This window comes from Drosophila erecta, unplaced genomic scaffold (assembly GCF_003286155.1).
Source record: "Drosophila erecta strain 14021-0224.00,06,07 unplaced genomic scaffold, DereRS2 tig00000021-arrow-pilon, whole genome shotgun sequence".
Taxonomy (NCBI): domain Eukaryota; kingdom Metazoa; phylum Arthropoda; class Insecta; order Diptera; family Drosophilidae; genus Drosophila; species Drosophila erecta.
The window spans coordinates 18,780,924-18,808,850 of NW_020825198.1; the positions used below are offsets into that span (position 1 = coordinate 18,780,924).

Here is a 27,927-nt window from a genome sequence, read left to right on the forward strand (position 1 = left end):
TTAACTGAACAATGTATTTTAAAATATATGTATCATTATCATTATTTAATTTAGCTTAGTAAGTAAAGAAAAAAGTTTACCAAAGTTTTCGGTCGAATAATGCAATCCCTGATATCAACGATCTTTTTGTTTTTTCACTTCTTAAAAGTTGTTATGCTAATTGAACTCAGTGCTATTTATTAACATTGGGTAACCAAGGGGATTAGGCTATTTTCCAAGGACATCTAGGTGTTAATCAGCCCGATTAAGAGTTCATAACTAACCCTGCTGAGTATCGATGGCCATCCAGCAATCTACGCACTTGGGTATCTTCCATGGCTGGATGCCATGTGACAACCTCGGGTCACGTTCCGAAGCGATTCCCTTCGGGATCGACATGCCATTTGCCAAAGGGCAAAAATCGGGGAGCAGCTTGTGGGAGTCACATTGCACCTTGCGGTGGATTCTACGGCTTCTTTTTGCTGCGGTGACGTTGGACGTGCGACATGAGTCTTGATTTGTTGTCGCTTTTGTGATTTTATTAAATTTAGACAGGCCTCCAGGAGCACGGGTGAAGAGTTGTATGTGGGGACAGGGATTTGGGCGTGGTTATTCGATATAGCTATTATTGTCAGGGGCTTTATAACTGAACAATCGGAGGCCGAGTTCAACAGACAGCGAGTGAGCCAGGTCACTTGGTTTTGGGGGAAGTAGGAAAGTTGTTTTCACAGACAGCTCAACACAATGGGGCTTATCCTCTAGAGTTAAACACCTTCGATGAGGAGCGGTCGAACTTTATTCAAATTTCACTTGGTTACAATTCACGCAAAGGTTTGTTGCTCCCGCCATCTAGTAGATGTACTCATAGGTCAGGGGCTTGTAGTCGCTGCGATATTGCTGCTGGAAGGAGTTCGGGGTCTCCACGCTGTGGTAAAGATGCGACTCGGCGGCTGCCGGGGCAATCAAACGGGAATAGGCCAAGGGAAGCACGGCCGAGGACCTGGCAAAGGTACTGGGATAGTACCCATAGCTAGGGGTATAGTAATACACCTCGTGCCCTAAAGCCAGGGCAAGCAAACAGGCAAAGATCAGCTGTTAGATAAATGAGTTTGGTTAAGTATATAACCTATATAAGTGAATATATAGAAGAGTTCCCCGATCTCACCAGCTTCATTTTCTCTCGTTGCAGTTCCTTGAAGATCGCCTATCCAACTGAATAGCCATTCCTCGCTACTCCAGGCTTTTATAGCTCCCACTCGCCATCAGACCTTCACTTTGGCTGGTGGCCAAGGTCAAAGGCATTTGCCCAGCAGGCGGCAAATGAAAGAAGCCCTTAACTCACTTTGAATGGGCCAGTTGCAATTGCAATTGCCAGCGGAACTCGTTCCTGCCACTCAGAATCCAGATGCGAATCGCGATGGTCGTGAGTCCGCTGACAAGGCAGCTAAACCGGGATGCCTCTTGGGCTGTAGAACTGCGAGTCTAGTTGCCTCCTTCCAATTTGCACCAAAGCCTTGTCTCCCCTCGCTAGATAGAAAACAAAATGAAAAATTTAAATAGTTTGGATCGATTCCTAAAGATATGTTATATATTCATAGTTGAGCAACTTATGATTTGGGTGCTATTCTAATCATTTATTTTATATAGAGTTTTGATAATAAAGAAAAACCTAAAAATAACTGGTACTTCAAATACGCTAAATTTTTTAGAAGGATTTTCTTTTGAGTGTTTACATAAAATTATCATCAATCAAATAAGGACATTTCCCCGTAGTGTATGTTCGAGTATTTTCCATTTTTGCTAAGGCGCAAATTTAGGCATTTCTTGACGTCTGTTTACTTCCATCGATTTGGATTGCGTCTTGCTCTTGGCGCCTAAATAAACAGTTAAGTGCGTTCTGGATTGAGACGCACTTCCGGTGTTTTCCCGCCTTCAATCACGAAGCTTTCAAGGTCAGTGGTGGGTTGTGGGTGGTGCGGAAAAGTGGCCAAGTTTCCTTTTGTCTACGAATCAGTGAAAACAAACTCCCACGCCGAAATCAATTAAGTGAGTTTATTGTTCGAAGCATGTAATTCGGCAGAATATTTTCATTTTTCTCTGGGTTGTTGATTTGTTATTTGCCTAAAAAATTGCGCAGTTTCCGCGCATTATTTTGAGCTTTTGTGGTGCGTATATCAGTACGTATCGCATTAGTGATGCAATTTTTGGTGGGTGGGCAACTGCAGTCTGTCACTCACCTAAGCTGGCGACCTGGGAAACCTGAGCACTCCGCGTCCGCTAAGATTTCAAAGAGACTCGTGGGTTTTGTATATCGGACCAAGGTCGAGCAATTGCTGGGGCTTCTTGGCTTTTGAGCTGGGTTATAAAAAGCGGCATCGCATTCAACCAGCCATCAAACCATCTTTTGGCAGCTTCTCAACGAGTTCCACTTTGAGTTTTGCGTTCCAGAAGTTCTTCAGCAATCAAAACCGCTTCAAAATGTTCAAGCTGGTAAGGATTTCCTAGCCTCCGTATGAAAGAAGTTAATTAAGTGAGAAACTCATCCCGCCTCCAGTTCGTGTTCCTCACCTTCTGCCTGGCTTTGAGCTGTGCCGCTCCAGGTCTCCTGCACTCCTCGCCCATCCTGACCAGCTCTTACCACAGTCTGCCCTCGGTGCGCGTGATCCAGCCCATTTGGACCACTTCGCACAGCGTTGTGCATCCCATCAGCTACGGGGGATACGGCCATGGCCGTGGACTTGGATATGGCTGGATCTAGGAGGAGCCATCTCACAGATAGGCGTCCTCAAGACTCGGCCGCCAGAGCGCCTGTCGCCCGAAGCTCAGCTCAAGATCCCCGGAGCTTAGCCACCTCTTTGACGGACATGCCTCAAATAAAGTTCTGAAATTGGTCTGATATCTATGTGTCATAACATTTATTGTGGAGGAGGGGGAGCCTCTATCCTGTGGGGTATTTAAGCCACCGTTGTTGTCCTACTTGGCTTAGTTAACGTGCAGATTCACAAGGGACATGTTTGCTGTAAGTACACTTACAGAATTTAGGTGTACTAGTATTTTAACAGAATACAAAATATTGGTTATGGCAAAACTAAAAAAAAATTCAGTTAAATACATTAAATTACAGAAGTTTTTTTTAATAAAATATATTTCTTAGAAATCTTAAAAAATTAAAATATATATTAATCTAAAAATAATGTTGTATAGTTCATATACTTACATTTTAAAGCTTTAAACATGCCGAAACTTCGATTTCTTCGACAGTTCCTTTCGATTTGGTTCGTATTTATGGGCACAGTTTGGTGTCAACCAATATATTTCGTCATGCCAACTGAAGTGGCCCGCAGCTTTGACTCAGCAGAGGATACTTTTTACCAGGAACCAGAAATTGAAGGGATTCAGTTCGTTGAAGACCCCGCCAAGTTTTTCCAACCCAATGAATTTTTTCGAGAAGTAAACAAATTTGTTATCGGCGTCCAAGAATTCGTGCAGAATCCGCCGACTTCCCTGTACAGTGCATTCAACCAACTGCAGAGCAATGCCAAGAAGAACCATCAGAAACACCAGAAGCCCGTGAAAAACAAGGTGGTTCTTGACCCCTTCGGTAACATTTCATTCACCCTGGGCTGGTCAGCCAACCTGGGAGTGTTCAATAGCATCAGTTTCAGCAAGAGTCGCAGTCTGGTCAACTACAAGGGCTGGACTAAGGGTTAACACACCGCGCGGCTAAATTAATAGCCAAATGGTAACATACTTCTGGGCTGGGCCATGGCAATATGACTTGAATTTAAGCGATTTTTATATAACCCACAATAAATGCAAGCTCTTTATTCGAACTGCCTTGTATCTGTTTTTGATTTGCCGCAGATTACGTATACGCCACGGTGTCTAATTTTAAACGCCGCACGTTGCATTGTCTCGGCGAAGTGTGTTCTACCCGAAATGAAATGGCTGCACGCCGTGCAACATGTGTGTGTTGCAGGGATAATTATCTGTAATTATTTATAGTTTGCCCCTGTTCATGACACTCAGCTCTTTTGTGCACTCGGAATTTAGATCTAATGGTTCATTCATCTTCGCTTCGTAGATTATGCGACTGTTCCCAGAAGTTGTTTCTACTTCATTTTATTAAAAGAGTTATGGTTTTTATACCATACCATGTTATAAACATACATTTCTACAAAACAAAAAGTAAATTTCGCTATTTGGTTTTCATTTCAAATTATATGTCTTCTAGTAAACTATATATCTATCTATAGTAAACTATGTATCTATCTATAGTAAACTATGTATCTATCTATAGTAAACTATATATCTATCTAAAGTAAAATATATTTCTATCTTTAGAAACTATATATCAATGGCAGCCCAAAGTTCCTCTTCAGCTCCCAGTACTACCCCATTTCCTAAGTAAAAGACAAATGCGTTCGGTTGTTTGCGAGTTTATTTCAGTTTCATTGCTAGTGTCGGCGTGCTATCCTCCTAAGTCGATCATCCTTCCGGGAATCTACTTCTTCAGGAGAAGAGGAGAGGTGTAGGCGGCATAGGGAGCGGCGTAGGCGGCGGTGTAGGCGGCGGTGTAGGGAGCAGCGTAGGCGGCGGAGTAGGGAGCAGCCACGTAGGGCGATGCCACATATGGAGACGCCACGTAGGGGGAGGCCACGTAGGGGGCAGAGTAGGCCAGAGGAGCCACGAGTCCAGGCTTGGCGGCCACGCAGGCAAACAGAGCGAAGATGACGGCGGCGACGAACTTGAACATCTTGGGAGGTTTGGTTTTTGTTTGGTTTTACTTGTCGGATCGAACAAATGCAACTGATGTCTTAAACAACCCAGACTTGTGGCTTTTATAGCCGCTCAACCAAATGCCTAGCGACCTTGCAAGGTCTCCGGCCGAAAACACATTATGTTGCCCAGGCCAGTCACGTACCATTTGCAGTTGGTACGATTCGCAGCGGATTTAGGTACGATTGCGAGTACTTTGGGTAATTAAGTTGTTGGGCCAAGAAATCCAAGCGCTGAGCTAAAGTGCCAAGGCTAATTGTGGGTGGTCATTTGGGTATAAAACGCCGTGTTCAACCAGCAGTTGTCATCAGTTTCGTTTGCCCGCAAATCCAAACAACCAAATCCAACAAGATGTTCAAGTTCCTCGCCGTCGCCCTCTTCGCCCTGATTGCCTGTGTGGCCGCCAAGCCCGGACTCGTGGCTCCTCTGGCCTACTCCGCTCCTTTGGTGGCTGCTGCTCCGGCGGCTGCGGTCTACAGCCGGGAGTACCACGGAAACTTCGCGGCTCCCTACGTGGCGTCTCCCTACGTGGCTTCTCCCTACGTGGCCTCTCCCTACGTGGCGTCTCCCTATGTGGCTTCTCCTTACGTTGCTGCTCCCTACACCGCTCCTCTGCTGCTCAAGAAGTAGGATGGATGATCCGGGACTTGGCGATATCAATGGGACAACTCAAAGCGAAATAAACAAAAGAATAAAATGAAAATGGAAACGCATTTCTTTATTTTATGCAGAAATTCTTTCTTAGCAATCTTTAGTTTTGCTAAACAAATAGAATGTGAATTATGGTACAACAAAATCAAATGGCAAAGCGGTTTAAGCAGGATACATTTGTAAAATTGTACATACTGGAAGAAAATCCATTGTATTTATTATAATTTTAATTTTAATTTTTAACTTTTTCTTCAAGGTCTTAGAGCTCCCGGTTATCAGAACTCAGTGCTGTACAGGAAGTCAGAAGTATGTGTGCAAGGTCGCTTCAGATAAGCTGACGAGTGTGTCTCGTCTTCCTTTACTGAAACTTTATCAGTTTCATTTCCGCATTTTTCTCTGTGTAAAGATTTTTAAAAACAAAATCAGAGTATTAATTGTTTTATCTTCCTAGTTAAGCGATTACTAGTGCAGCGATTTTTGGCATTAGGTCTTTATTGAACAACGGCAGATGCCTTTTCACCACTTTAAGTTGTTTTAAACAAGCTTGGAGGGATTTTTTACTCTGCAATTTTATTTCCACTTTGTCTTAAAATTAAAACATGTATTTAGCTGAGACTACTGAAGATCTTCACTGCCCAGGGTGAGATTAGCTTCCATTGTGGCATTGGAGCGGAAGACAATGCTGCTGCGATCATATCGACCCGATCGTTGATGCTTGAGATATCGGAGGATTATCAGCGTTACCACGCCCACCAGAACCAGGCCGCCCATGACATAGGCAAACACCTGCAAGAAGGCCAGGTGGAGTTCCAGATTCTTCGAATGGAATCCTACAATTTCCAGCTGCTTCGATAACATGTGAATCTGCGATTCCAGCCGGGATTCCTCGGCGGTGAAGGAGGCATTAACGGCCTCTTGGGATTGGCTGATGCAGGATACGTCTCGGATGTGTGGGGTCTCCTCCAGATTGGTGTCCGGTTCAATATTGAGCAACACGGACTCGGCGAGCGACGGTGGGATGAGCAGGTGATGCAGATAGGAGCAATTGAAGCGGTTCCTCGATACTCCCAACTTCTGAAGTTGAGGAAAAGCTTGGGAAAACGAGTGATTTCCCTGCAGCTCAGTCAGCCCATTGCCGTCGATGAGAAGCTTTCTCAGATTAGTCAGATAGGGCACAAACATATCCAAATCGAGACTAGTGAGGTTGTTAAAAGAAAGGTCCAGTTCCTCCAAGTACTTCTGCTTCGAAAACATGCCAAATTTCAGCTCTCTAATTCCGATTCCCCGCAAGTTTAAGCCCCGCAGTCTCTTAAATTGCGAAAAGGTGCTGACATTAAGGGGACCTATGGGATTATCGGATACATCCAAGTAGAGCATATGTGTGATATTTGTGATATTTGATATGTTGGTCAAGTTGTTGGCGCTCAAGTCCAATGTTTCGATATGCAAACTTTGATGCAGGAAAAGCTGCGAGATTCGGTTGTGGCTGGCGCGAACGAATCGAGTTGCATTTATGGTCAAATTTGTCAGATAATTATTATCCAAGTGCAGCTGATGCACAATGTTCTTCTCTGTCAGCTGGAAGTTTTTCAACTCATTATAGGACAGGACCAGATTCTCCAAGCTCGCCGCATCGGCAAAAGTGTCAGGATGGATAAAAACTAGCCGATTATTGGACAGATTAACCTCCTTGATGCGCCGCATATTGCGAAAAACTTCCGGTTGAATGCTGGACAGCAGATTTCCCTCGATGGACACCTTCTCGAGGTACTCGTTATCCTTAAAGATATCGTTGTGCAGCTCCTTCAGCAGATTGCCCGTTAGGAAAATCTGGCTAATGGTGTGCAGGCCACAGAAGGCATTCACACTCAGCGAGGATATCTCGTTGTAGGACAGATCCAAACGCATCAGGACATTGGCACCAATGAACACAGACGTCTGTATAGAGGTCAGATTGTTGTAGGCCAGATTCAGGTAAGTGAGATTGCTCGCAGCACTAAATGCATTCCTCGTAAGCTCCAAAATGTTCGTATTCGAGACATCCAGGGTCTTGAGATATGGGAATGTCTCGAATAGATGGAAGGGCATATAGAGCAGCGTTGATTCGTAGAACTTCATGAACTTGACCATATTTCCGGGTGGTATGTTCTTGATCACGACATTCTGGCTGTGGGTGACCGTGAATCCGGTGACCGTGCAAAAGGCCTCGTTCACGTCCATAAATCCCATGGAATCGTACTCGTCGCATCGCAGGGGGATGTCTGCCCCATTGCCATCACAACCCGATGTGGCTAGAATAAGGATAAGGATCACTTCGAGTATCCTTCGCGTTTTGTTCATCTTTTTTACGAACCGCTCGCCGCCAATTAACATTGTGCACTGCATCAGTGCAATTTCGCAGACTGACATCCAGCTTCCACTGCATTTGCATTTACATATAATATGGCATTCATTGATTAAAATTTATCTGGCTCCTCCCAAGATTGTCAGCTTTCAGTAGTCCAGCGCAATAGTGATAGCATTTTGTCGGTCTGCACTTTGTTTTGTTTACACTTTTATAATGCACTACATTTTAACGCAATTTCAAGATGGCACCTAATAAATTCTTTTAATTATAGATAAATGTTATAGGACGTAAAATATCAGAAGCTGATTTGCCATAGGCCAGTTATGAAAAACAATTCTTATTTGGCATTCAACCCACGCATCTATTTAAATATTTCAGTAATAACAAGGCTGTGCATACCAATTTTGGGCATACCCATGTTTATCTAGCCTTGTGCTTCTGGTATTCAAGAGCAAAGGTTAAAGTGGTTAGTGAAGTAGAGGGTATTCACAGTTCGTGCTCTCCCAAAAAAGTACCCCTTTAGGAACCTCTACATGTCTGGCTCCATTTCGCTCCAGAGATATAACCTCATATAGGCACGTTTCGATTGTGAATGGCTGGTAAGCTGAGCTTGACTTATTAAGAACTGCTGCTAACTTTAGAGGCTCTGTAATCAGGCGACCCCCTCGAAACTCCATCTCCCCATGCAGTTTATTGACCTTACGAAGCGAGTGGGCACGTAACTGGCGTTTTTGACCGCGTTGCATCAGCCAAGCGGATTAGACTTTGGCCGGAACAAAGGATCGGGAGGACAACATGGCTTGGATTGCATAAATCCCATTGCAGCGGAGGAACGTAACCCTGAAACCGTGCACTCGCAAGCGGATTGGGGCGTGCAATTCCATTTCATTGATTCCTGGCCAACTCTTGGCGCAGGAGGTTACTCATCGGCAATTAGCCGTGTCTGCTGGCATCAATCACATCGGGCTACTGGTCACCTTCGCGGCGACAACTTTTATGGGCTCACCATGCGGACGTGCCCGAAATAATGGATGGGCTTGGACTCGAATTCGGATTCGGATTGGGATTGAAATCGACCTCCGCGGGCGGCGGGCACGTAGCCAAGCGGCCAATTGAGCTACTGAAAGGCCGCTCTGCATTCCCATGCAGGTGGTATAGAATCGTTTTGCCCGATTACCGTGTGTGCCCAGAAATTCAAAAGCATCTACGCGATTTCCAGGAGCTATAAAAGTTGCATGTCGAGCGAATCAACTCATAGTCCAATTTGCCAGCTCAAATCAAACTAAACTAAACCATCATGTTCAAGCTGGTGAGTTGATGGCGTCCACTTGGATGCCAATACCTGGATACCTGTACTTAACTGGCTATCTTCTTACAGTCTGCCCTCGTCGTCCTCTGCGCCCTGGTGGCCTCCTCCGTGGCTGAGCCCAAGCCCGCCATCCTGGCCGCTGCTCCCGCCGGAGTGGTCACCGCCACCAGTTCCCAGTACGTGGCCCGCAACTTCAACGGTGTGGCTGCCGCTCCAGTTGTTGCCGCTGCTTATACCGCTCCCGTTGCCGCCGCCGCCTATACCGCTCCCGTTGCCGCCGCTGCCTATACCGCCCCCATTGCCGCTGCCTACTCCGCCTATCCCTACGCCGCCTACCCATACAGCGCTGCGTACACTACTGTTTTGTAAAAAGGATTAACAAATACGGACTTGAAATGGAATAAAAATAGACCCGACTGGCGATAAAGCAAATCAAACTAAAGCCTAAAGCATTATTCTTGGAAGGGGATTGGTGTTCCTTTTTTAAGTGACACAAGGACACTATTTATTTATAATTTATTTGATTTTATGAGTATTCTACAATTAATTACGCATTTCCAATCCTTTGGGGACAGCAGAAATTCTAATCTAAAAGTAAATCACTTATAGCTATCAGGAAACTGCCAACGCTTGTTACATTTAAAATTATGGGAGTTTTACTGTTTCTAAATTATTTTTTCAATAACCGAATTGTATAGTTAACTACCCATTTCCAATCCTTTGGCGACAGCAGAAGTTCTAATCTAAAAGTAAATCACTTATAGCTATCAGGAAACTGCCAAGACTTGTTACAATTGAAATGATGTGAGTTTTACCTTTTCTGAATCATTTTTTCAATAACCGAATTGTTCTGCCCACTAAAAATGCGGAAATATAACCCGAAAAATACCAATTCAGTGGCGTCATTGTCCATTGATAAATCGCAGATGGCAATGGTGATAGATTTCACAAAATCTATATGTAACCGGCATCTCTCGTAGGAGAATCACGTGTTGGCCATTTAAAAAATGCCGGCTGAAAGTTGCGTCAACCAAATAAATAATTATGCCTGTGCGTGTCTAAAAATATATTTCTGATTCAAAGCGGGCAATAACGAGTAGCTGACAACCATAACAGGGAAAAGGATTCAACAGGAGGGACAACTGGGTCCCTTGAGCAGCTTATGGCCAGTGGGCGGACGATCCCCTAGGCAGCCACTACGTGGACGGGAATGGAGGTGCTGTAGCGTCCGAATGGCAGCCACGCAGCTGGGTAGAACAAAGGATAGTTCGGCGGCGGTGCAGAGCCCACAAGTGGTGGTGGCCCCAGTGGTTGTGGGGGAGCAGCAGCTCCAGCTTCCTGGCGAGGCGGCGGTGGAGCAGCCCGGTGGGCAGGGGGCACTTCGATCTCCTCGGCCGCATCCCGGATCTGACCCGCGGCTGCCAGGTGGATCAGCAGGATTAGTACCACCTGAAATGGCCACCGATGGCGAGGCCTCATCATCTGTGAGCAAGTGCATCGACTTCTCCGCGGACAACCGCTTGAGACTTACTAATTTCCTGTACATAGCAAATCCGAGCTCATAAGATCTGATAGCTCAACGTTCTGAAATCGAAATAAACATTATTGGAGCGACAGAACCCAGCTTTATAAATTTCTGAACCCAACCCGGCAGTTTTTGTGGGTCATTCCAAGACTTGCCAATGGGTGGATCAATATCCAGCGATGTTTTGCTATGCAAAACACGGACTCACATTCGATTTGTTTTTCGCTTTTCGTCACGCTTTTAAAAATACCAAACGAAACCAAAAGTGCAAAGCCATAATGCTCAAGATTCTCCTTGGCTGGCTTCAAAATGGACTTGGAACCGATCTGGGAATAGCTTGTGCATACCAATGGCCAGGCATCACCTTCGCTTCAATGTGGCTTCGAATTTTCTCGGCCAATTCTGCTATATATACCCGGTTGGCTGGGGTCTAGGAGATATCAGTCTAGTACTTGAGAACCAACCGTTCACAACCAACCCAAAACAGCCAACATGTTCAAATACGTAAGGATCGCAGGATAGCTGGACTTCCACCAAGCCACGGATTACTCACAAGGACCTTCCTATCCTTTCAGTTCGCTCTCTGCCTGTTCGCCATCGTGGCTTCTGTGGCTGCCAAGCCGGCGGTGGTTGCTGCCCCACTGGCCTACAGCGCCTACTCCGCTCCCTACGTGGCCGCTTCTCCTTACTCCGCTGCCTACACCGCTGCTTACACCGCTCCAGTGGCCGCCGCCTACTCCGCCTACTCGTACCCCTATGCGTCCGCCTACTCCGCTTACCCCTACGCCGCCTACTACCGCTAACTGGATGAATAGATGTGATCCTAACCTGACTACTGAACTGGACCTCAACACATATACCTATTGCAACAAGGATACGTTCCTGGTAACCACCTACACCATTCCAGCGCTATCTTCCCACATCCCTGGTATTAGTTCGGCAGACTCTACTTTTCCACCTCTGCCGACTGCTGAAAGTTAAGTCATGGGAACAGGACCTACCACATAAAGAAAGGGCATATTTTTGTTGAAATAAATACAGCATTTTGCGTGAAACGTACCACTTCTCAAATTTTTCTTGCACCACTTATTGAACTTTGATGTGCGACAGCTTATATTATCACATACTTTTAGGCAGTGCTCTTCTGTAGTGGGTACAAAGCACTTGGAAAGCTGACAAACGGGTCAATAAATTTGTTACACCACAACATCCACTGAAAATATGTTTTATAAAAGACCTATATTTTATGATATATAATATATTAGTACTGCTCTTCTGCAATGGGTATATATATATTACTACTTGAAAAGCTGACAGAACTGGTCAATAAATTTGTTACACAAAATATCATATATAAAAATGTACAAATATTATATATATACGCAAATATTTCTTATAAAATATTTTCACTGAGTGTTATTTATGTTGTTATCCAGCCTTAAATTCCTTAATTTCCGTGGGATTGAAGGAATCTGTTGCTTTATTTCAGCAGAGTTTAGCCGATAAAGTGCATAAAACCTGCTTTATAGAATATCAACGCAATGTAAATATCAATGGGAAATTTGCATTATCGTTTGTGACTAAAAACGTATTATTTGTTCAATGAAAATAGGAAATGTAAGGCATCTGAGTTTTCCCTGGTGGGATGTCTATGCTTAGGTTGGATTATTAGGGTCAACGAGACCTACGGTTTATTGAACTCGCGATGCTCTGGTTCTGGTGTCCTCAAACTAAACCAAGGGCTCAACTCGATGACGTCCTTCGAAACTGGATAAACCGCTTCTATTTTTATTTGCATCTCTGATTAGAATGCAAAGTGGCGTGTTTGAGTGCCTGACAATTGAAACTTAAAGAGTGAGCCGAGCTCGGGAGATGGCCAAGACGTTGGAATGACACGCACGTCCATCGCCCACAAAACGCACTGAGTGCTAAATTATGATAATTCAATCCGCAAACGACAGCTGCTGACGCCAGTTGCGGAAATGCTTGAGTTGGGCGGGAAAAATGTATTGAAAATAAATTCACTTGGAATGCGTACTACTTGCAGGCATATCGACAAACACAGATCTGCAGTATTCAAATTGTGCTAGTAATTACCAAATGTTTGGCCCTGTTTTAGCCCTGGTACGTGATAGCAATGCTTTAAGCCTGCTGGGTTTTTGCTTTGCGAATGGGCTTTGTCAAGGATGCAGTCGATACCTGCCTATATAAACCACTTTGAGCCCAGCCCAAGACATCAATCAGAAGTCCAACTTCGAAGCTAACACAACCAATTCAATCAAAATGATGAAATTCGTAAGTTGCCATTATTTAAGGATGATTATACAATGTTGCAAAAGTGTTACAAGTCTAAGCAATTACCATCCAACATTCAAACGAAAAGACGTGTATTCCAAGTAAAAATATTGTTAAAAAGAGTAGTAATATTTTTCAGATTTAACAAACTATTTATTGTATTTATAAATATGTATTTTTATGTTCTGTTTGCCTGAATTTCTTCCTGCAGTTTGCCGTTGTCCTGTGCGCCCTGTTCGCCGCCGCTGCTGCCAATCCCGGCCTGCTGGCCTACAACGCCCCCCTGGCATACTCCACCCCCCTGGCATACTCCACCCCCCTGGCCTACAGCTCCCTGCCAGCCGCCGCCTACACCTCCGCCTACGCCCCCTACGTGGCGCCCTATGCCAGCAGCTACAGTGCCCACAGTGTGGCCCACAGCGCCGCCCTGCCCGCCGTTTATGCCGCCGCCCCTGTGGCCACCATCCTCAAGAAGTGAGATGTCCCAGGATGCCGCACGTGTCCAGTAGAAGATACAGATACAAACAGAGATGGAGATACTTGCTCGCAGGCAAGCAGAAATTAAACGCAATGCATCAGGCCCACGCACTGACCGACTAAGCACTGAATCGAGTTTTATTCCTTCCGTTTGGTTTTAGTCTTGCCGTGGGCAAAGGGAATTTTCTTCCTTCAAAGGAAGCAGATAAGGCAGGTTGCTCTTTGGAAACCGTGCCTTGTTTCAAGAATTTCGTAGTGTATAGAGATATAAATACATTGCATTAGGTATGGTTTTAGCTTGTGATATCACAAAGAATTAGAAGTTACATTTAATTGAAATAGTTTTCACTACTGCCGAGTACTGCGAGATTGATCTTATAACTATGCCAAAGGTCGCAAGGCCACTTTAAAGCCTCCTGATTTAACCAGACCACTATTTTCATTAGACAGCTCCCATATGGCAGGGCACTCTGTCAAAGGGTGCACCCAACTCCAGGCTGATTGCGCACCCATTCCGGTTCATCGACACTTCGCCACGTTGCAGGACGCAATCCTTGAGCTTTGTTTACCCAGTTCGCACCCCATTATCCGATATTCCCTTGACCCCTCGTGGTTTATATGGCCAGCTCGCGGCATTGTTTATCACTTCGACTGCAAGTTGCGTGTGTGAGCTTAGAGGTCATTGCATTTCCGCCGCCACTGCGACTTTGGGACTCGGGGATTGAAAGGCGCCGCTTAAATTGCATTTTGCTAATCACCCGCCATCGATAAGTTGAACGAAGCCACGCCTCAATCGAAACCACCACGCCAACTGTGGCATTAATCATACGCCGCGTGCAACCGTCGGAAATTTGAAAATCAAATCAAGAGAACGCCATTAACTAAGAAACTACACTTTGCAAATTAATTCAAGTCTTTGAGTTGTGATTCTGAATTGCCCTCTTTGTTTTCAACGCCTTCAACACGCCCCCCTGAAAAGCAGAATACGCCTCCTTCTGCACGTGCAGTTGCACTTCTTGCAGCTAATTTACTTGTTTGTGGCTGCAGTCGGAAAATTAAATTAAAATTTAACGCTGCCTTTTGTCTCGACGGTCACGCCCCATTAATAAGCTGCCCCTCGCGAGGCGGCGACTTATAATTGCCGAAGCCCCAGAAATTGCACTTAAACGTTCCGTTTCCCAGGCTGCAGTTGGGGGAACTCTCTGAAGGAGTTGGTTGGATGGGGTTAAGTTAAATATTGTTAAAGAGCCTAGTTTACTGTTTAAGTGCCGTATTTTAGTTAACTGCTGGCTTGGAAGTTCCGATTTCAATGCTGTTCTATTGTAAAGCTCAGTTATGTTGCTATAAGTCGTATAACATACTGTAATTTACTATAATCCGTTTTCTAATTATTTAGATACACGACTATTGTGTTGATGGAACTGAGTCGTAGCTGCAGCGTATCTCTATGTAATCTAGCTAGCACTGGAGGATCTCCGAATTGAATATGTTATCCAGCCTACCTCCAATTAACAGTACGCATATCCACTTGGCCAGCTGGGGGCTTCTAGGCCTATGGGCTATAATTACCCCCCGTTGTTGAGCCGATTACAACAATCTTGTCTAATTGACAGTTGTACACTGTCATTCGAGAGCACTGGAGCGATAATGGCGGGCTGCGTCGATTAGAACTTGCTGCGATCAATTTGCGGAGACATCAATAAAGAGCAAAACCCGATTTAGGGGCGCTCGCATTTCAGCTGTGCTGGCCAATAAATTGCGTTTTGATTTAATCGCTGTGTTGCACAAGTGCCACCAAATTAATTGCCAGCGATTTTTCGCACTGTGTAGATAGCAGCGCGGCACCAACGGCGCACTGAGCCGGATCTCAGGAGGCTCTTAATTGAAATGCTTGGCTGCTGTGATTTACAGCCCAAAAGTGCAAATCGGGCGGAGAACTTCGGCTGGACGGGACTACCATCGCCATCGGAATCGCCCACACGGCGTATGCGTATGCAAATCCCCTTCGAGTTACGCATTGGGAACATGGCTGTTGCCCTGCTCCCCTTTTCCCCCTCCTGGCCACCTTGTATTGTCAACTGCTTTTTGCCTTTCCAATGCCCGCAGGCTTTTTCTGGACTGAGCTAAGCCTTCTGCTTAACCCTTATGTTGTGACTGGGTGCTAACTGACCCCTTCTCTTTCTGCAAGGCGCCACATTTTTCAAACACGTTTGCTTCGACATATATTCTATTAAGATTAATGTTTCTATTAAAATAAAATTATATATTCCTTTGGAGATTTTTCTCTGCTGATCATGTGCAAATCCACTAATTCGTTTTCAGTCACCTAACATTTTGCACTGAGCATTATTAACTGGTGCAGAAGGTGTTAAGTGCACGCAGGCACTTTTGGTGCAGGGCGGGGATTTCAGCAAGTGCTGGACTGGGTCCCCAATCCTTCCCCCTACTGCCCCCTTTTCAGCCACGCCCCTCTCATAAGTGTTAAGTGCTTTGAGCTTGCGTAAAGCGCCGTCTGGAAATTATGCACCGAGTGGGTCGCCGGCAATTACGTGGCAGCCGCAGTTCCTTCGGCATTGTTGCAGCAGTTGCATGAGTTATGGGTGCACTGGTTCGTAAGTTACCACCGCCAGAGGCGTAGCTTGGCCCAGGATCCCCTCCCGATCCACGAGAGGAACGACCTTGCCCACGCCCCTGTCTGCGATCGGTTATTGTTCTGAACGCGCACTGCATTTGCCCCACATACAACGATCTCGAGGCGGATCTGGATCTGGTTTTGCTGCGGTTTTACGCACAGGTGTGTACTGCCACGCCCCTTTCATTGCCGGTCGCTGTTGTAATTAAGACTTTGGCTCCAAATGCTCGAGCATTTACTGCGAAAATTTCTACAGCGAAATAGCCTCACGCATTTAAATGAATTTAAACGGCGGAATGAGCCAAACTTGTTGCCTGCGTGGAAATAAATGCATACAAGAACCCAAAAGGCCACATACAAAATGCAATTTAAGTTTTTCTCACGCACACCTTGTTGCGGCGTCGGCAGAGGGTAAATAGACCAAAAACAAATTTATCAGAAATTATTCAAAATCAAAACAAAAATTGTCGCCGCGTTGATCGATGCCGAAATACCCTTTACTAGAGAAAATTATAAACATCGAGTATTTAATAACTAATCATGTGATGGATTTTTTATAAATATAATAAACCTATTACTGTAAATGAAAATAGTTATATTGCATCACTGTGAATGGCAGAAGTCATAAGGATGTCAGCTTATCATGTAAGATGGAGTTTCCCAATGGGGCACTAATTACTCCTAACTTCAAAGACGTTTATATGATAATTATTTTCAGTGGAAAATAAATGCTATATTTAATAGGTGACCTCCTTCTTCATTTCGATTTGTGGCAATAACGCACCGAAAGGGTATGGCCAAATCCCAGCCCAGGCCCACATCCGCGTTGCTGGGGCGGGGCAAGGTGGTGCTCCAATAGTGCTCCGGTGGGTCCCAGGCCTCCATCGCCATCTCGATACCCGACAGGCCAGCTTTGCATGTGGCTCTCTTGGACTCGGTTTTGGGCAAAGCCTATGTCTCTCGATTGAACAAAAGTAAAAGTCTCTGGGCCGCCACTTTGGATCCGTTCTCGTGCTGCATTTTGGCCAGGGGTTTGGGCTATAAAAGCATTTGTGCCTTGGTCCGGAGCATTATTCAGCTTTGTGTTCTTGCTACGAGTTCAACTTGCAACCAAACCCAAAATGTTCAAATACGTAAGTGCAGCTGAACGTTGAAAAGTCCTCCATTTGCATCTCATTTTTCCCACTAACTAGTTCGTTTTTGCCGCCTTCTGCCTGGCCAACGCTGCTGCCGCTCCTGGCTACTTGGGAGGACTAGCTGCTCCGGCCTTGCCGTTGGCTGCAGCTGCTCCGGCCATTTCCTACGGACACGCCTTGGCCGCTCCCTCGATTGCTTCCTACGGATTGGCCCCCAGGCTCAGCTATGCCGCCCCGGCCTTGGCGCACGCTCCTCTGGCGGCTCCGGCCATTTCCGCCTACGGATTAGGATATGGCCCTGGACCCATTGGCCTGGCTCATGCTCCTTTGGGACTGGCTCACGCTCCTCTGGCCGCTCCCTTGGGACTGGGCTACAAGTCGGCCTATCCAGCTCTGGGTGCTCCTCTGGGACTGGGCTATAAGACGGCTTTGGCTGCTCCTGCCTATGGACTCGCTCATGGATGGTAAGGGAGCTCCATCCCACACAGCATCGTTTTCCGCATGTATTTCGTTTTGTTTGGATCGGTCAGAGAAGAGGTGTAAATACACAGAAAAAAGAGAGAGAATCAGTGAAGGTTTTGTGAAGTGAAATCAGATTATCAAAAAACCGATTGTGGAGAGTGGAAATATATTTCGTTTGAATTTAAAAAATATGCACAACCTACGTATTTTATTTGACCAAGGGTTAAGGGAAATATGAAAAAACTTGCTGACAATTTATAGCTTTTTTATGTAATCGGATGTTCCTCAAAGTAGAGTCATTTTGAATGGAAACGAATGTCCATTAATCCAGTATATCAAAATTGTAATATTGTTACTCGAAAACAATTTTGTATCAAGAGTATGTTTTCTTAACTATTTCTTAAAAATTTCTATAAACTATGAGGAAATTCTAAATTTGTCTTACAGAACCGTGAGAGAGTAGACCCAGTTAAAAAAATGTTATTTTTTGTACATTTGTTGCTTGTCTTTATTGATTTACTGACTTGCTGAGTGACTGACTGATTAAGATTTGGGTACTGCGAAGTATATGACTTGATAGAAAACTCTCACATGTTGCACGCCCGTCTCGGCTCCACTTGATTAGACTTTACTTGACTTGGGGGCACCTCTACCAACCATGGCCATAGCCATATCCCAGTCCGTATCCGAGACCCAGACCGTGTCCGCCGTACAGTCCATGACCGTAGCCTCCGAGGTATCCGTGACCCAGGCCATAGCCATAGCCGCCCAAGTAGCTTTTGCCGATGATCGTCTTGGAGATGATCGGTGCATGGTAGCCCAATCCCAGACCCAGGCCTCCATAGTGGCCGCCATAGCCGTGGCCATAGAGTCCTCCGTAGTGCCCGATTCCTAGACCCAATCCCAGGCCATATCCACCGTAGCCATGACCAAATCCGATTCCAATGCTGGGCGATGGAGAGGGAGCAGGAGCAGGAGCAGGAGCTGGTTCTGGAGCGGGTTCAGGAGCAGGAGCTGCCAGGATGGAGGTCGTCAAGCAGGCGATGGTAATGAGTAACAGCTATACGTGAAAAAAAGACAAATGTTATTCAAATGGCTTAAGCAACGAATCTGCCAATATTTATATCAAAAGAATTATCCTTCGATATGGTGGAACAACTTACTCCTTTCATCTTGTTGTGGTAATTTTCCGGCTGCTTCTGTGGAGGCTTAACCAATTGTGTTGCTGCAGTTGATCCCAGCAGGCCGCTTTTATACCAAATCCCAGTCCAGTGGATTGCATCCCCACATGGACATCGGTGATCTAATGAGCAGTGCCACAACGTAAATCTAATTCGCCTGACAAGTTGCCCAACTTAGCGGCGTGCCACAAAACCATCCGTGGTTGCAGTAAATAAAAAGAAAATCCAACACCTGTTTTTAGCCTTTTGGGCCAGCATTGTATAATGTGCAATCGAGTTTGGCATTTACCAGTCCACAATGGTTCCAGTTCCAGTTTTTATTGGGCCTGTGGGCATTTTAAGTCTGGTGGGTGGCCTTTTCCTTCGTTCCATTCATGTGATTCCGGTTGGATCACTGATCTGATTAAGAACAGCGATCTTAGCTTCGGGTCAATGGTCTGTAGAGTGCTATTCAGCTTCATTCGTAGATTTAATTTTAATAAATTAGCAAATCTATTTTCTACCATACTATAACATACTATCATAAGTATATCTCAATCAAAATTTGGATGTGGCAGACTGGCCAACTTCTTTATACGGAGTGCAGTGGTGTTAAACTTAACACAACGCTTATAACAGCTTAAGCATACAGCTAAGCTGAGATTCAAACTAATCAATTCTTAACTCCTCCAAAGCCCCATAAAATAGCTCCAAAAACACCAGATTAGGCAATGATTAAATTGAAAAGAGGCATCAAAACGGGTAAACAAAGGCAAATTCGAAGACGTGTGACCAACTAACGCACAACCCAAAAACAAACAAAAAGCCGAGAAATGTAAGACAACAAAATCAGCGATATGCCATAATTAAGTGCACAAAAGAGTCACTGACTCTTTGATAATCTTCGGCGTTAACGCTTTAAACTTGAACTTGAAAACAGGTTTCTCGAAGAGAAGGGGACAAGAGGCCAAGTGGAGTGGTGCTCCCACTACATGGATGTTGCAACAGGTTCCAGGTGGCAAGGGAAATGCAGTTGGTGATACCAGGGGATTGCCAACCGGTTCCCCTAACTGTTTAAAAGCGGAATGAAGACGATGAAGACGAGCCTATAAATTGATTGGCCTTCGGCTGCATTCAGCTTAGTCCGAGTGCAGTTCTGACCACAATACCACCAGAGAATGCTCAAGGTAAACAGGATAGATTCCCAGTGCCCCTTAAGAAGCTCTATCTTTCATCTGATTCTAGCTTTACGTGCTGTTTGCCCTTCTCAGTGGTGGCCTGGCCGCCACGGTTATCTACCATCACCCGGTGATCTATCATCATCCTCTGCCGGTTGCCTCCACGCCCCAGGAGTTGGCCCACCATCCTGGCTACACCATTGTTGCACCTCTTACCAAGATTGCCCACGTCACCTACGACTCGGTGCCCATTTCGCATACGCCCTACGAGCATGTTCCGCTGTTCCAGAGGATTGGTCACGTCAAAAACATTAGGTTCTAACGAAATACTTTAATTTATAGAAACCATTCACATGGTTTTATAGGCATCATATATTAGCCGCTAATGGTGTTCGACTTTTAAGAGCATTATTAATTTGAAATATGATTTTGGGTGGTATTACCCAAGGCAGCTATGATAGGAAATACCACTAAAGACTACACAATAAACTCAAAAAAACACGTTTGTAAATTTGATTAATGGATAATTGTTTATTCGCCAAGCATTGCTGCTCTCTAGGATATTAAGATTTGGGCTAGTGTCTACAATCTAATAGGACGGATGGGAGGGGTTGGCTGGGTGATGCTGCTAAATCCTTAGAAGAAGTAGGGGGCGGGAGCGAACTTGGGTGCCACAGCCAGAGGCGCCGGGACTGGAGCAGCCAGGGGAGCGGCGAAGGGTCCGAATCCGAACCTGGCTGGTGCGGCAAAGGCAACGGGCGCCGGGGCAGGGGCGAAACCCAGCGGAGCAGCCACTGGAGCGGGAGCGGGAGCGGCGAAGGCAACCTTGGCGGGAGCGGCAAAGGCCAGCGGAGCAGGAGCAGCAGCCACAGGCAGAGGAGCAGGAGCGGCAAAGGCCACTGGAGCGGGAGCAGCTACAGGAACGGGCAGGGGAGCGGGAACGGGAGCTGCAAAGGCCACTGGAGCTGGGACAGGAGCCACTGGGTAGGCCACGGCGTGGTTGATGCGGTGAGCATTGAAGCTGGAGGCATAGGGAGCCACCACGCCGGCAGTGGCCACAGGAGCAGCCAGGGGAGCAGCGAAGGCAGGAGCAAGTGGAGCAGCTAGAGGAGCAGGCGCATGGAAGGGCAGGACACCAGCCTGAGCAGAGGCCACGCAGAGGGCAACGAGCTGTAAATGAAGGTATATTTATAATCCACTTCGACAGATCCGGACGTCCTTGCCACTCACCACAATCTTGGCGAACATTTTCTGGGATTGGGGATGGTTGGCTAGGTGTGATTAGCTGGAAGGCAGACTGAACTGTGATATCCAATTGTCCACTGGGTGACGCTTTTATAATTCTGTAGCCCGCGGAATATCCATGGACAAGCATACGAAAACACCTTGGAAGACTTTCTATATTGGGCGCTGATGAAGGGCGTTGCTGGATCGGTCTGATACTCGTATATGTACTTAATAATCAATCGGTAGCCTCTTACGTCGATCGCCCCCGAAAACTTTCATAATTGGACGCCATTCCCGACCATAACCTAGGCCAATGTTGGGCAAGATTTCGTTTTGGTTTTGGTCGGGTTTATGACAGTTGGGGCTTCGGATATTTTCGGATATTTCGGTGGGTGGTGCTTTTGAAATGAGCTGCAATTATTTAACCAGAGTACGTGTTACTTGGCCCAATCATTTAATTGAATTACCACTTTTTCGTACGCCCGCTTTTTGTTTTTTGTTGCAACAATTGTCGCGTGTTTGGGCCGGGTTGTGTCTGGAATTTCTGATTTAATTTCTTGTTGCGTGCAGTTCGAAATCCACAAACAACATTTCTGCAGCCGAAAGAGTGTGTATGTGTTGCCAGTGGCTTGTGTGTATGTGTGGGCCAAATAAATGAAACCCCATTTGGCGACATTACGGGGCGTCTGGTTCGTAATGAGAGTCTGAATCAGATAGCGAATATGTTTCCTTTTGCTAATTTTTGGCGTGCCTATGATTTTATCATCCGTACTTACATTCACTGGTATTTCTATTTTTGGAAATAATTGGTAAGAATGTGAGGGGATATTCCATATATGTTGCTCTATTCTTGTGGTTCTTCATGGTTGAATTCGACTGTTAAAAAACCCTTAAGCTGAATAACTATGTATCCTATAAATACGATTTATAACAAATTATTGTAAAAGGCGTGTGTTTTCTATTTTCGTTTTATTTGACTATATATACTCGATAAATTATGGTGTAATGCAGGTATACTTGTAGATTAACGCTTTACATTTCCTAGCTGACTTTAATGACTCTTTGGTGAGGTTTCCATCATCCCTGAGGTGGGAATGACTACCACAGCGAGTGGTGATGGTGATGAGCGAACTTCAGGGGCAGGGCTTTCAGATGGGCGTGGGGGGCGGCCAGCAGCTTGGGGAAGGCGTAGCCAATGGACACGCGGTGGGTGGTAGTCTTCGGTCCGGGAATGGCACGATAGGTGGGTGCAAAGGGAACCGCCTCCAGGACGGGTGGCAGCACTTGATGGGTGACACTCGGCACATGAAACTCTGGCAAAAATGCAGGAGCTGGTAGAAGTGGCGCAGGAAGTGGAGATGGTAGAAGTGGAGCGGGAGCTGGCAGAAGTGGAGCTGGAGCTGGTAAAAGTGGTGCAGGAGCGGGCAAAAATGGTGCAGGAGCGGGCAGAAGTGGTGCAGGAGCCGGTAAAAGTGGAGCTGGAGCAAATACAGGTTGAGGTGGAGCATATACAGGAGCAGGGGGTGCAGGTCCATAAACCGGAGGTGGAGGAGCAAATACTGGTGGTGCAGGAGCAAATGCTGGTGGCGGAGCCACCGCAGGCAGCAAAGGAGCTGGCGGAGGAAGAACCGATTCGTGCACCGCGTAATCCAAGTGGCTCGGCAGAGCATGCAGAGAATCCAAGTGGCTCAGATGATGTCCGTCAAAATGGTTCACGTGGTGAGGATCAAAGTGATTGTAGTGTAGATGAGAGGGCTTTGCATCACCACCCAGCAGCAGGAAAGCCAAGGCAAACGTCTAAAAGTATATGTATATTTCATAATTAATACCCCTTACAAACGAGACCCTAAGGAGTGATCCTTACCCATGTCAGTTGCCACATCGTACTTGGGGGACTTGAAGATCGATTTCCTTGGGGAAGTAGTTTCTGGATCGATGTGCTCGACCTGTTGGTTCGGCTGTTAATGTCGTGCCATTGTCAAATTCAATTAATATTTATAGCGAATTGAAGGCGGTCCGCAATCAAAAGGCTTGCACTTGCATTTCTTCACTTTCGACGACGACTTGGCCCACTCACCCAACCTAATGGATTGCCTCAGTTGAGGTGAGGTAACCCAATCCCATTTAGTTGGTCAGCAAGTCGTGACTGTGCCTACAACTGGCACTGCCTTCGATCGAGGGGCCAATAACTTCTTGGGCGATTCGAAAGCACGGCCCATGATTATATAACATGGGTCCAACCAAGCCCAGGCATTGACAGTTGCCCATAAGTGGCATATGATTATGATAACCCATAAATATTGCTTTGACCATAAATAACAATCGATATTGCGCCTTAGGTGACAACGCAATCACAACAAATATTTTTCACATGGTGACTAAGTTGTCTGACTTGAACTTCGCTAAGTCAAATTAATGTTTTATGCAGCTATTAGAAAAAAACTCCATTTAAAATCCACTTAAATGTAGTCCGTTAATATATGCACAATTTGATTTAAATTTAATCTGATTTTTACCAGAAAAATATTTTATCAGTCACATCCGACTTTTGAAATATGAAATGAAAACTTCTAAAATTTCTAGAGGATTTCAAAAACTTCCTATTTTCGAAATCCGAAAATGAATAGATTTTTGATTAAGCAAATGGCACAAAAATTGATCTTAACTTTTAGTTATTTATATTTTTTAAGAATCGAATATTGCTGACCATATGCAATTTTATTGAACACTCACTGAACTGCTCAGTGACCAAATTAATCAAAAAATTAGTAATAAGACGGTGCGCTCTAATTGTTTGTTCGTAATTTATTGTCAAGTTTGCTTACAGAAATTGTCTACAGTTTGGCCCGCTTCACAGGTGTGTCCTTAGACCACCACTGGAGCTGGTGCAGCAGCGGCGATGGGAGCGGCATAGGAGGCAGCGTAGGGTGCGGCGTAGGGAGCGGCGTAGGGAGATGCCAGATAGGGGGCGGCGTAGGGCGAGGCATAGGGATAGGCGGAGTAGGCGGCGGCGGCATAGGGAGCAGCGGCCAGAGGAGCAGCTACGGGAGCAGCGGCAAGGGGAGCAGCTACGGGAGCAGCGGCCAGAGGAGCAGCCACGGGAGCAGCCAGAGGAGCAGAGTAGGCGGCGGCTAGAGGAGCAGCAGCGTACTTGGCCACCACGGCGGGGGCGGCTGGGATTCCGGACACATAGCGGCTGGAGTAGGGGCCGGCGAACTCGAACGGAGCGGTGGTGTAGGAGGACAGGGTGCCGTCGTAGTTGTTGCGGACATCCACCTGGCTGCTGCCACCTGCGGCGTACAGAGGAGCATTGGCGTAGGCCAGAGGAGCGGCTAGAGGAGCGGCCAGAGGAGCAGCCAGAGGAGCTACGACTCCTGGTTTGGCCGCAGCGCAGGCGATGAGGGCAGCGAGAACCAACTGGAAGATAGGATGGGTAATCATTATCCGGCACTTAGTCCACCTGTTTGGGCGATAATCCCCATAGGATCACTTACAAACTTGTACATATTGCTGTGGTTGGGTTTGTCTAAAGCTCTTGAGCGATAATGTTCACTTGGAGCCAGTCCAGTTGCTTATATAGCTCGTGCCCATATCCGTGCTCTTTGGGGGACATTCTGTCTGAGCCGATTTTTGGTCGCTTCTTCTTTAGCTGGCCCAGTCGGTCGAGTGCCCAGCAGCATACATGATCGCCATTTGGCCACGACGTGATCCGCCTTCAATTGCCTAATGGACTGTCGGAAGTTGTCCAAGTTGTCGCTTGGATATTTCGGCTGCACTTGGAAAAATTGTTGGACTTGGGTACATACTATAAGAAAGGATATGCTGATCTAAATAAATGATGAACCAAATATTTCATTAATGTAAAATCCTATAAAGGCTAATTAAAATGTCCAAAGTTATATCATTGCCTATGTTTTTTTTTAAGTGCAGTGATCGATATTTGTATGCAATTGAAGACCGCCTCGGTGGCCGGGCTGTCTTGGCGTAATTTGCAGTCAGTTTGGGCCATCAACATGCGCTGCTTCGCATTGAATTGGCCGCAATCTAAGCCAAATTGGCCATAAAAATGGTACCCCCTCCCTAGGCCACGATTCCGCCCCACTCAGTGTCTCATTAGTTCACTTTTTAATGGCTCACAGAGTCGCCAATAAAAAAGAGTCGTAAATTTGCCTCTCATCCTTGCCGCCGGTTCTTCATTTGTCTTCGTGTTGACATGACCTTGACGCCATCTGGCCACAGGATGTGATGCAGCCTCATCCTCGTCCAGTGGCCCAATCACTTCGGGCCAGCTTAATTGGCCAACCAGGTGCGGGCCGAATGATCGAGCAGTCGAAACCGGCTTGCGGACTTAATGAGCCATCGCAGCTCTCCCGGTCACGTGCTGGCCTGGCCAGCAGCATCGACGTCATCTGATGGCTGGGTGTCTCAGATTTGCATTGTTTTACTCTCGCTGGTGGGGTACCTTTGCTACTTATCAGCTCTTGCAAACAACAATTATGATTATGGAATATCTGGTAGAATGCTTTAGATTTTATCTAACTGAACTCTTGTTTGTATACAGAACTTTCGGATGTTATATTTATTAAATATGATATTTTTAAAAGGCTTACAGCTTGAACAGAGCATCTGAATGGTCGTTGTTTTATTGCCGTTTCTGGAATCCGATCCGGTGATGACGCCGATCTCAAGGTTGTCGCGATGACGAGTCGAGAGTGCGATATATAGTATACATAAGTGATGTCTGGTGATCGAGTTGCCCCACGCATGTAACTGTATACTTTCCTTATATTCTGAATAATGTATCCGCATCGGTACCACTTTTGATCGGAGTGATCCAATCTTGGCAGGCAGCACAGCTGGTACAGTCCAACTCCAAGGGTGACCTCTCGTTCACTTGTTAATACAGTTTCTGGACTGGAATTTTCGACCGATGACGCACCAATTTTCCGGTGACTTAAGCACGGAAATAAGTACATCTTTAACCATCTTCATCGCCATCACCATCAACTTCTTGTGTTCAGCACTCCACTTCACAGCTGTGCGATCCGCTCACTTCCTAGTTAACCTTTTTAATTTGATTGCCAACTGATTCAGAGGCTCCTCAGACTCTTCATCCCACTTAGGAATTATTTGACTGTCGTCAGTAGCGTTTGCTTTAATTGATTTTTAAGCCCCAAATTTATGCAGATCACATTTCCAATTCCTGTTTTTGTTTTAGCGGGAAAGCAGGTTCTTTATCGCTGGCATGCCATATATATATAGATATATAGATCCAGATTGCAGTTCCGTTCCCAGATCTGATCAATGACACTTGACTTTAATTGGCTTTCATAAATATACGTCAAAAGTTAGTCGTTGTCTCGATTTCTGTTGTTTTCACAAGAGAATTCCGAATGCCAATGCCAAGCTTGAGGTCTCATTATGAGGCACGGATGATGGAGATCTCTTGGCCCGATTTGTGTGTATGTAAATAGCAACCATCAACCCATCAGAGGAGAGTGAAAGGTGTAAATCCAATGGACGAAGACCTCTTTTTTGTGCCCGCGTCTCAACCTTCAAAACATTATGCAAATGCAGTCTCCATCGATGGCAATGAGACTAAAAATGGCCAATAAAAAGAGACTCAACCGAAAGGCTAAGCTTAGATGGCAAGTTTATTATCAATGTATATTCACTAAGAGCAGAAGTCATCGCAGTTTGATGATCAGTCGGGATGGCTCTGGCACTATTAAATTTATTGCTATTCTATGGGCACTGATTGCTGGACTAGCGCCTCTGGATCTGCGGTGTTCCATACGAAGTTAGCCCAGTAGTTCTGGGCACACTGGCATATGGAGCCCCAGCCTGCAGCGGCAGTTGCGCCACATTCAGAGGAGCAATGCCAAAGGGCACTGGCAGCTTAAGATTCAGGGAGTTGGCATCCACGGATGAGGAGGATATGGAGCGCCCAGTGGCTGATCCCGCACCAGCTGAGGCCCTAGCCAACTGCTGGGGCTGTGCAGCCGAGGGAGCCACCTGGAGGCCGGACGAGGGTGCTCCAAATACGTAACCCTGGCTGGTCAGTGCCTGGGTGAAGGCGGCGTGCTCCAAGGCGGGCTCGGCAAACTGACGGGCCACTTGCGTATACTGCTGAGGCTGTTGGTACTGGTTCCTCTGGCCTCGCTGCACTGCTGGTCTGTTGGGAGCGGGATAGCGGTAGTACCCCAGCTGTGCGCTAGGTGCAATCGAGAAGTCCAGGTGGGAGACATCGGCCAGAGCCAAGCTCAAGAGTTGCAGCAGAGCAATCCACACACAAGTCAACTGAAAGTGTTTTGATACGGTTAAATAGCTTGATGGCTTTTCACAAACTAGATATTGCTCTCACATTGGCCGCCATTTCACTTCACTTTCTTTGCGTTCCAGTTCTTGAGATATATGTGGTTTAAAGGTCAATCTTTTCGCCGGATCTTATAATCGATATGGTCGATGTGCGCTGGCGCGGCTTTGGCAGCTGATTAAAATTTGTGAGCCAGCTGAAGATGCTTTTTATATGCGTATGGTGGAGCTGCGATCGGTTCTCAGAGCTCTCTCGCTCTCTCCCACTCTTTTCAGGTCTTCTTTTGGCTCTTTGTGAACGGCTTTGAGCCAACACTTGAGTGCAGGCCAAGACGAAGCTTTTTGGCATTTTGCTGCCTTTGTTTGTTTACTTTGTTTGTTTCTGATGGCTTAACAAAGCGGTTGCCGGGCAGTTTCGTCTATTGATAATATTGATATTTGGCTGCCTTGCATAT

General features: G+C 46.0%; 17 protein-coding genes across 17 annotated transcripts; 8 read left to right on the top strand and 9 right to left on the bottom strand.

Moving 5' to 3' along the window:
- Positions 1-758: 758 nt before the first annotated feature.
- Positions 759-1,179, bottom strand: LOC6544742. The gene is made up of 2 exons (XM_001973168.3): positions 1,145-1,179; positions 759-1,071 (listed from the first exon to the last, which is right to left on the bottom strand). Exons 1-2 carry the CDS (start codon positions 1,151-1,153, stop codon positions 829-831), a joined length of 252 nt encoding a protein of 83 aa, XP_001973204.1. The 5' UTR covers positions 1,154-1,179; the 3' UTR covers positions 759-828.
- A 1,187-nt stretch (positions 1,180-2,366) lies between these two features.
- LOC6544744 lies at positions 2,367-2,863 on the top strand. Its single transcript, XM_001973170.2, has 2 exons — positions 2,367-2,469; positions 2,534-2,863. Exons 1-2 carry the CDS (start codon positions 2,458-2,460, stop codon positions 2,735-2,737), a joined length of 216 nt encoding a protein of 71 aa, XP_001973206.1. The 5' UTR covers positions 2,367-2,457; the 3' UTR covers positions 2,738-2,863.
- A 93-nt stretch (positions 2,864-2,956) lies between these two features.
- On the top strand, positions 2,957-3,777 carry LOC6544745. Its single transcript, XM_001973171.3, has 2 exons — positions 2,957-2,998; positions 3,241-3,777. Exons 1-2 carry the CDS (start codon positions 2,990-2,992, stop codon positions 3,688-3,690), a joined length of 459 nt encoding a protein of 152 aa, XP_001973207.2. The 5' UTR covers positions 2,957-2,989; the 3' UTR covers positions 3,691-3,777.
- A 625-nt stretch (positions 3,778-4,402) lies between these two features.
- On the bottom strand, positions 4,403-4,809 carry LOC6544746 (cuticle protein). The gene has a single exon (XM_001973172.3). It carries the CDS (start codon positions 4,733-4,735, stop codon positions 4,484-4,486), a length of 252 nt encoding a protein of 83 aa, XP_001973208.1. The 5' UTR covers positions 4,736-4,809; the 3' UTR covers positions 4,403-4,483.
- Positions 4,810-5,036: 227 nt separating this feature from the next.
- On the top strand, positions 5,037-5,471 carry LOC6544747. The gene has a single exon (XM_001973173.3). It carries the CDS (start codon positions 5,110-5,112, stop codon positions 5,386-5,388), a length of 279 nt encoding a protein of 92 aa, XP_001973209.1. The 5' UTR covers positions 5,037-5,109; the 3' UTR covers positions 5,389-5,471.
- A 410-nt stretch (positions 5,472-5,881) lies between these two features.
- Positions 5,882-7,817, bottom strand: LOC6544748 (toll-like receptor 6). Its single transcript, XM_001973174.3, has one exon. It carries the CDS (start codon positions 7,792-7,794, stop codon positions 6,025-6,027), a length of 1,770 nt encoding a protein of 589 aa, XP_001973210.3. The 5' UTR covers positions 7,795-7,817; the 3' UTR covers positions 5,882-6,024.
- A 1,146-nt stretch (positions 7,818-8,963) lies between these two features.
- LOC6545103 (pupal cuticle protein C1B) lies at positions 8,964-9,507 on the top strand. The gene is made up of 2 exons (XM_001973175.3): positions 8,964-9,065; positions 9,135-9,507. Exons 1-2 carry the CDS (start codon positions 9,054-9,056, stop codon positions 9,432-9,434), a joined length of 312 nt encoding a protein of 103 aa, XP_001973211.1. The 5' UTR covers positions 8,964-9,053; the 3' UTR covers positions 9,435-9,507.
- Positions 9,508-10,116: 609 nt separating this feature from the next.
- LOC6545104 (formin-like protein 20) lies at positions 10,117-10,700 on the bottom strand. The gene is made up of 2 exons (XM_026976960.1): positions 10,597-10,700; positions 10,117-10,514 (listed from the first exon to the last, which is right to left on the bottom strand). The coding sequence occupies exons 1-2, from the start codon at positions 10,609-10,611 to the stop codon at positions 10,251-10,253; spliced, it is 279 nt and encodes a 92-aa protein (XP_026832761.1). The 5' UTR covers positions 10,612-10,700; the 3' UTR covers positions 10,117-10,250.
- A 284-nt stretch (positions 10,701-10,984) lies between these two features.
- Positions 10,985-11,612, top strand: LOC6545106 (vitelline membrane protein Vm26Ab). Its single transcript, XM_001973178.3, has 2 exons — positions 10,985-11,094; positions 11,166-11,612. Exons 1-2 carry the CDS (start codon positions 11,083-11,085, stop codon positions 11,391-11,393), a joined length of 240 nt encoding a protein of 79 aa, XP_001973214.1. The 5' UTR covers positions 10,985-11,082; the 3' UTR covers positions 11,394-11,612.
- A 1,184-nt stretch (positions 11,613-12,796) lies between these two features.
- LOC113563894 (RNA-binding protein 14) lies at positions 12,797-13,489 on the top strand. The gene is made up of 2 exons (XM_026976961.1): positions 12,797-12,885; positions 13,097-13,489. Exons 1-2 carry the CDS (start codon positions 12,874-12,876, stop codon positions 13,361-13,363), a joined length of 279 nt encoding a protein of 92 aa, XP_026832762.1. The 5' UTR covers positions 12,797-12,873; the 3' UTR covers positions 13,364-13,489.
- Positions 13,490-17,069: 3,580 nt separating this feature from the next.
- On the top strand, positions 17,070-17,780 carry LOC6545108 (cuticle protein 16.5). Its single transcript, XM_001973180.3, has 2 exons — positions 17,070-17,127; positions 17,188-17,780. Exons 1-2 carry the CDS (start codon positions 17,116-17,118, stop codon positions 17,596-17,598), a joined length of 423 nt encoding a protein of 140 aa, XP_001973216.1. The 5' UTR covers positions 17,070-17,115; the 3' UTR covers positions 17,599-17,780.
- Positions 17,781-18,186: 406 nt separating this feature from the next.
- Positions 18,187-18,875, bottom strand: LOC6545109 (keratin-associated protein 19-2). The gene is made up of 2 exons (XM_001973181.3): positions 18,756-18,875; positions 18,187-18,652 (listed from the first exon to the last, which is right to left on the bottom strand). The coding sequence occupies exons 1-2, from the start codon at positions 18,762-18,764 to the stop codon at positions 18,242-18,244; spliced, it is 420 nt and encodes a 139-aa protein (XP_001973217.1). The 5' UTR covers positions 18,765-18,875; the 3' UTR covers positions 18,187-18,241.
- Positions 18,876-19,830: 955 nt separating this feature from the next.
- On the top strand, positions 19,831-20,441 carry LOC6545110. The gene is made up of 2 exons (XM_001973182.3): positions 19,831-19,939; positions 19,998-20,441. The coding sequence occupies exons 1-2, from the start codon at positions 19,931-19,933 to the stop codon at positions 20,250-20,252; spliced, it is 264 nt and encodes an 87-aa protein (XP_001973218.1). The 5' UTR covers positions 19,831-19,930; the 3' UTR covers positions 20,253-20,441.
- An 8-nt stretch (positions 20,442-20,449) lies between these two features.
- Positions 20,450-21,268, bottom strand: LOC6545111 (cyclin-dependent kinase inhibitor 1C). Its single transcript, XM_001973183.3, has 2 exons — positions 21,161-21,268; positions 20,450-21,100 (listed from the first exon to the last, which is right to left on the bottom strand). Exons 1-2 carry the CDS (start codon positions 21,176-21,178, stop codon positions 20,567-20,569), a joined length of 552 nt encoding a protein of 183 aa, XP_001973219.1. The 5' UTR covers positions 21,179-21,268; the 3' UTR covers positions 20,450-20,566.
- Positions 21,269-22,218: 950 nt separating this feature from the next.
- LOC6545038 (pollen-specific leucine-rich repeat extensin-like protein 3) lies at positions 22,219-23,152 on the bottom strand. The gene is made up of 2 exons (XM_001973184.2): positions 23,022-23,152; positions 22,219-22,954 (listed from the first exon to the last, which is right to left on the bottom strand). The coding sequence occupies exons 1-2, from the start codon at positions 23,037-23,039 to the stop codon at positions 22,256-22,258; spliced, it is 717 nt and encodes a 238-aa protein (XP_001973220.1). The 5' UTR covers positions 23,040-23,152; the 3' UTR covers positions 22,219-22,255.
- A 790-nt stretch (positions 23,153-23,942) lies between these two features.
- LOC6545040 (cuticle protein 16.5) lies at positions 23,943-24,754 on the bottom strand. The gene is made up of 2 exons (XM_001973186.3): positions 24,652-24,754; positions 23,943-24,574 (listed from the first exon to the last, which is right to left on the bottom strand). The coding sequence occupies exons 1-2, from the start codon at positions 24,661-24,663 to the stop codon at positions 24,023-24,025; spliced, it is 564 nt and encodes a 187-aa protein (XP_001973222.2). The 5' UTR covers positions 24,664-24,754; the 3' UTR covers positions 23,943-24,022.
- A 2,039-nt stretch (positions 24,755-26,793) lies between these two features.
- Positions 26,794-27,653, bottom strand: LOC6545041. Its single transcript, XM_001973187.3, has 2 exons — positions 27,522-27,653; positions 26,794-27,457 (listed from the first exon to the last, which is right to left on the bottom strand). The coding sequence occupies exons 1-2, from the start codon at positions 27,531-27,533 to the stop codon at positions 26,924-26,926; spliced, it is 546 nt and encodes a 181-aa protein (XP_001973223.1). The 5' UTR covers positions 27,534-27,653; the 3' UTR covers positions 26,794-26,923.
- Between the last annotated feature and the right edge of the window lie 274 nt (positions 27,654-27,927).

Bases quoted from the DNA above. Each gene is read 5' to 3' on its own strand.
- LOC6544747 (XM_001973173.3), top strand. From the start codon at position 5,110: ATGTTCAAGTTCCTCGCCGTCGCCCTCTTCGCCCTGATTGCCTGTGTG.
- LOC6544746 (XM_001973172.3), bottom strand. From the start codon at position 4,735: ATGTTCAAGTTCGTCGCCGCCGTCATCTTCGCTCTGTTTGCCTGCGTG.
- LOC6544748 (XM_001973174.3), bottom strand. From the start codon at position 7,794: ATGCAGTGCACAATGTTAATTGGCGGCGAGCGGTTCGTAAAAAAGATG.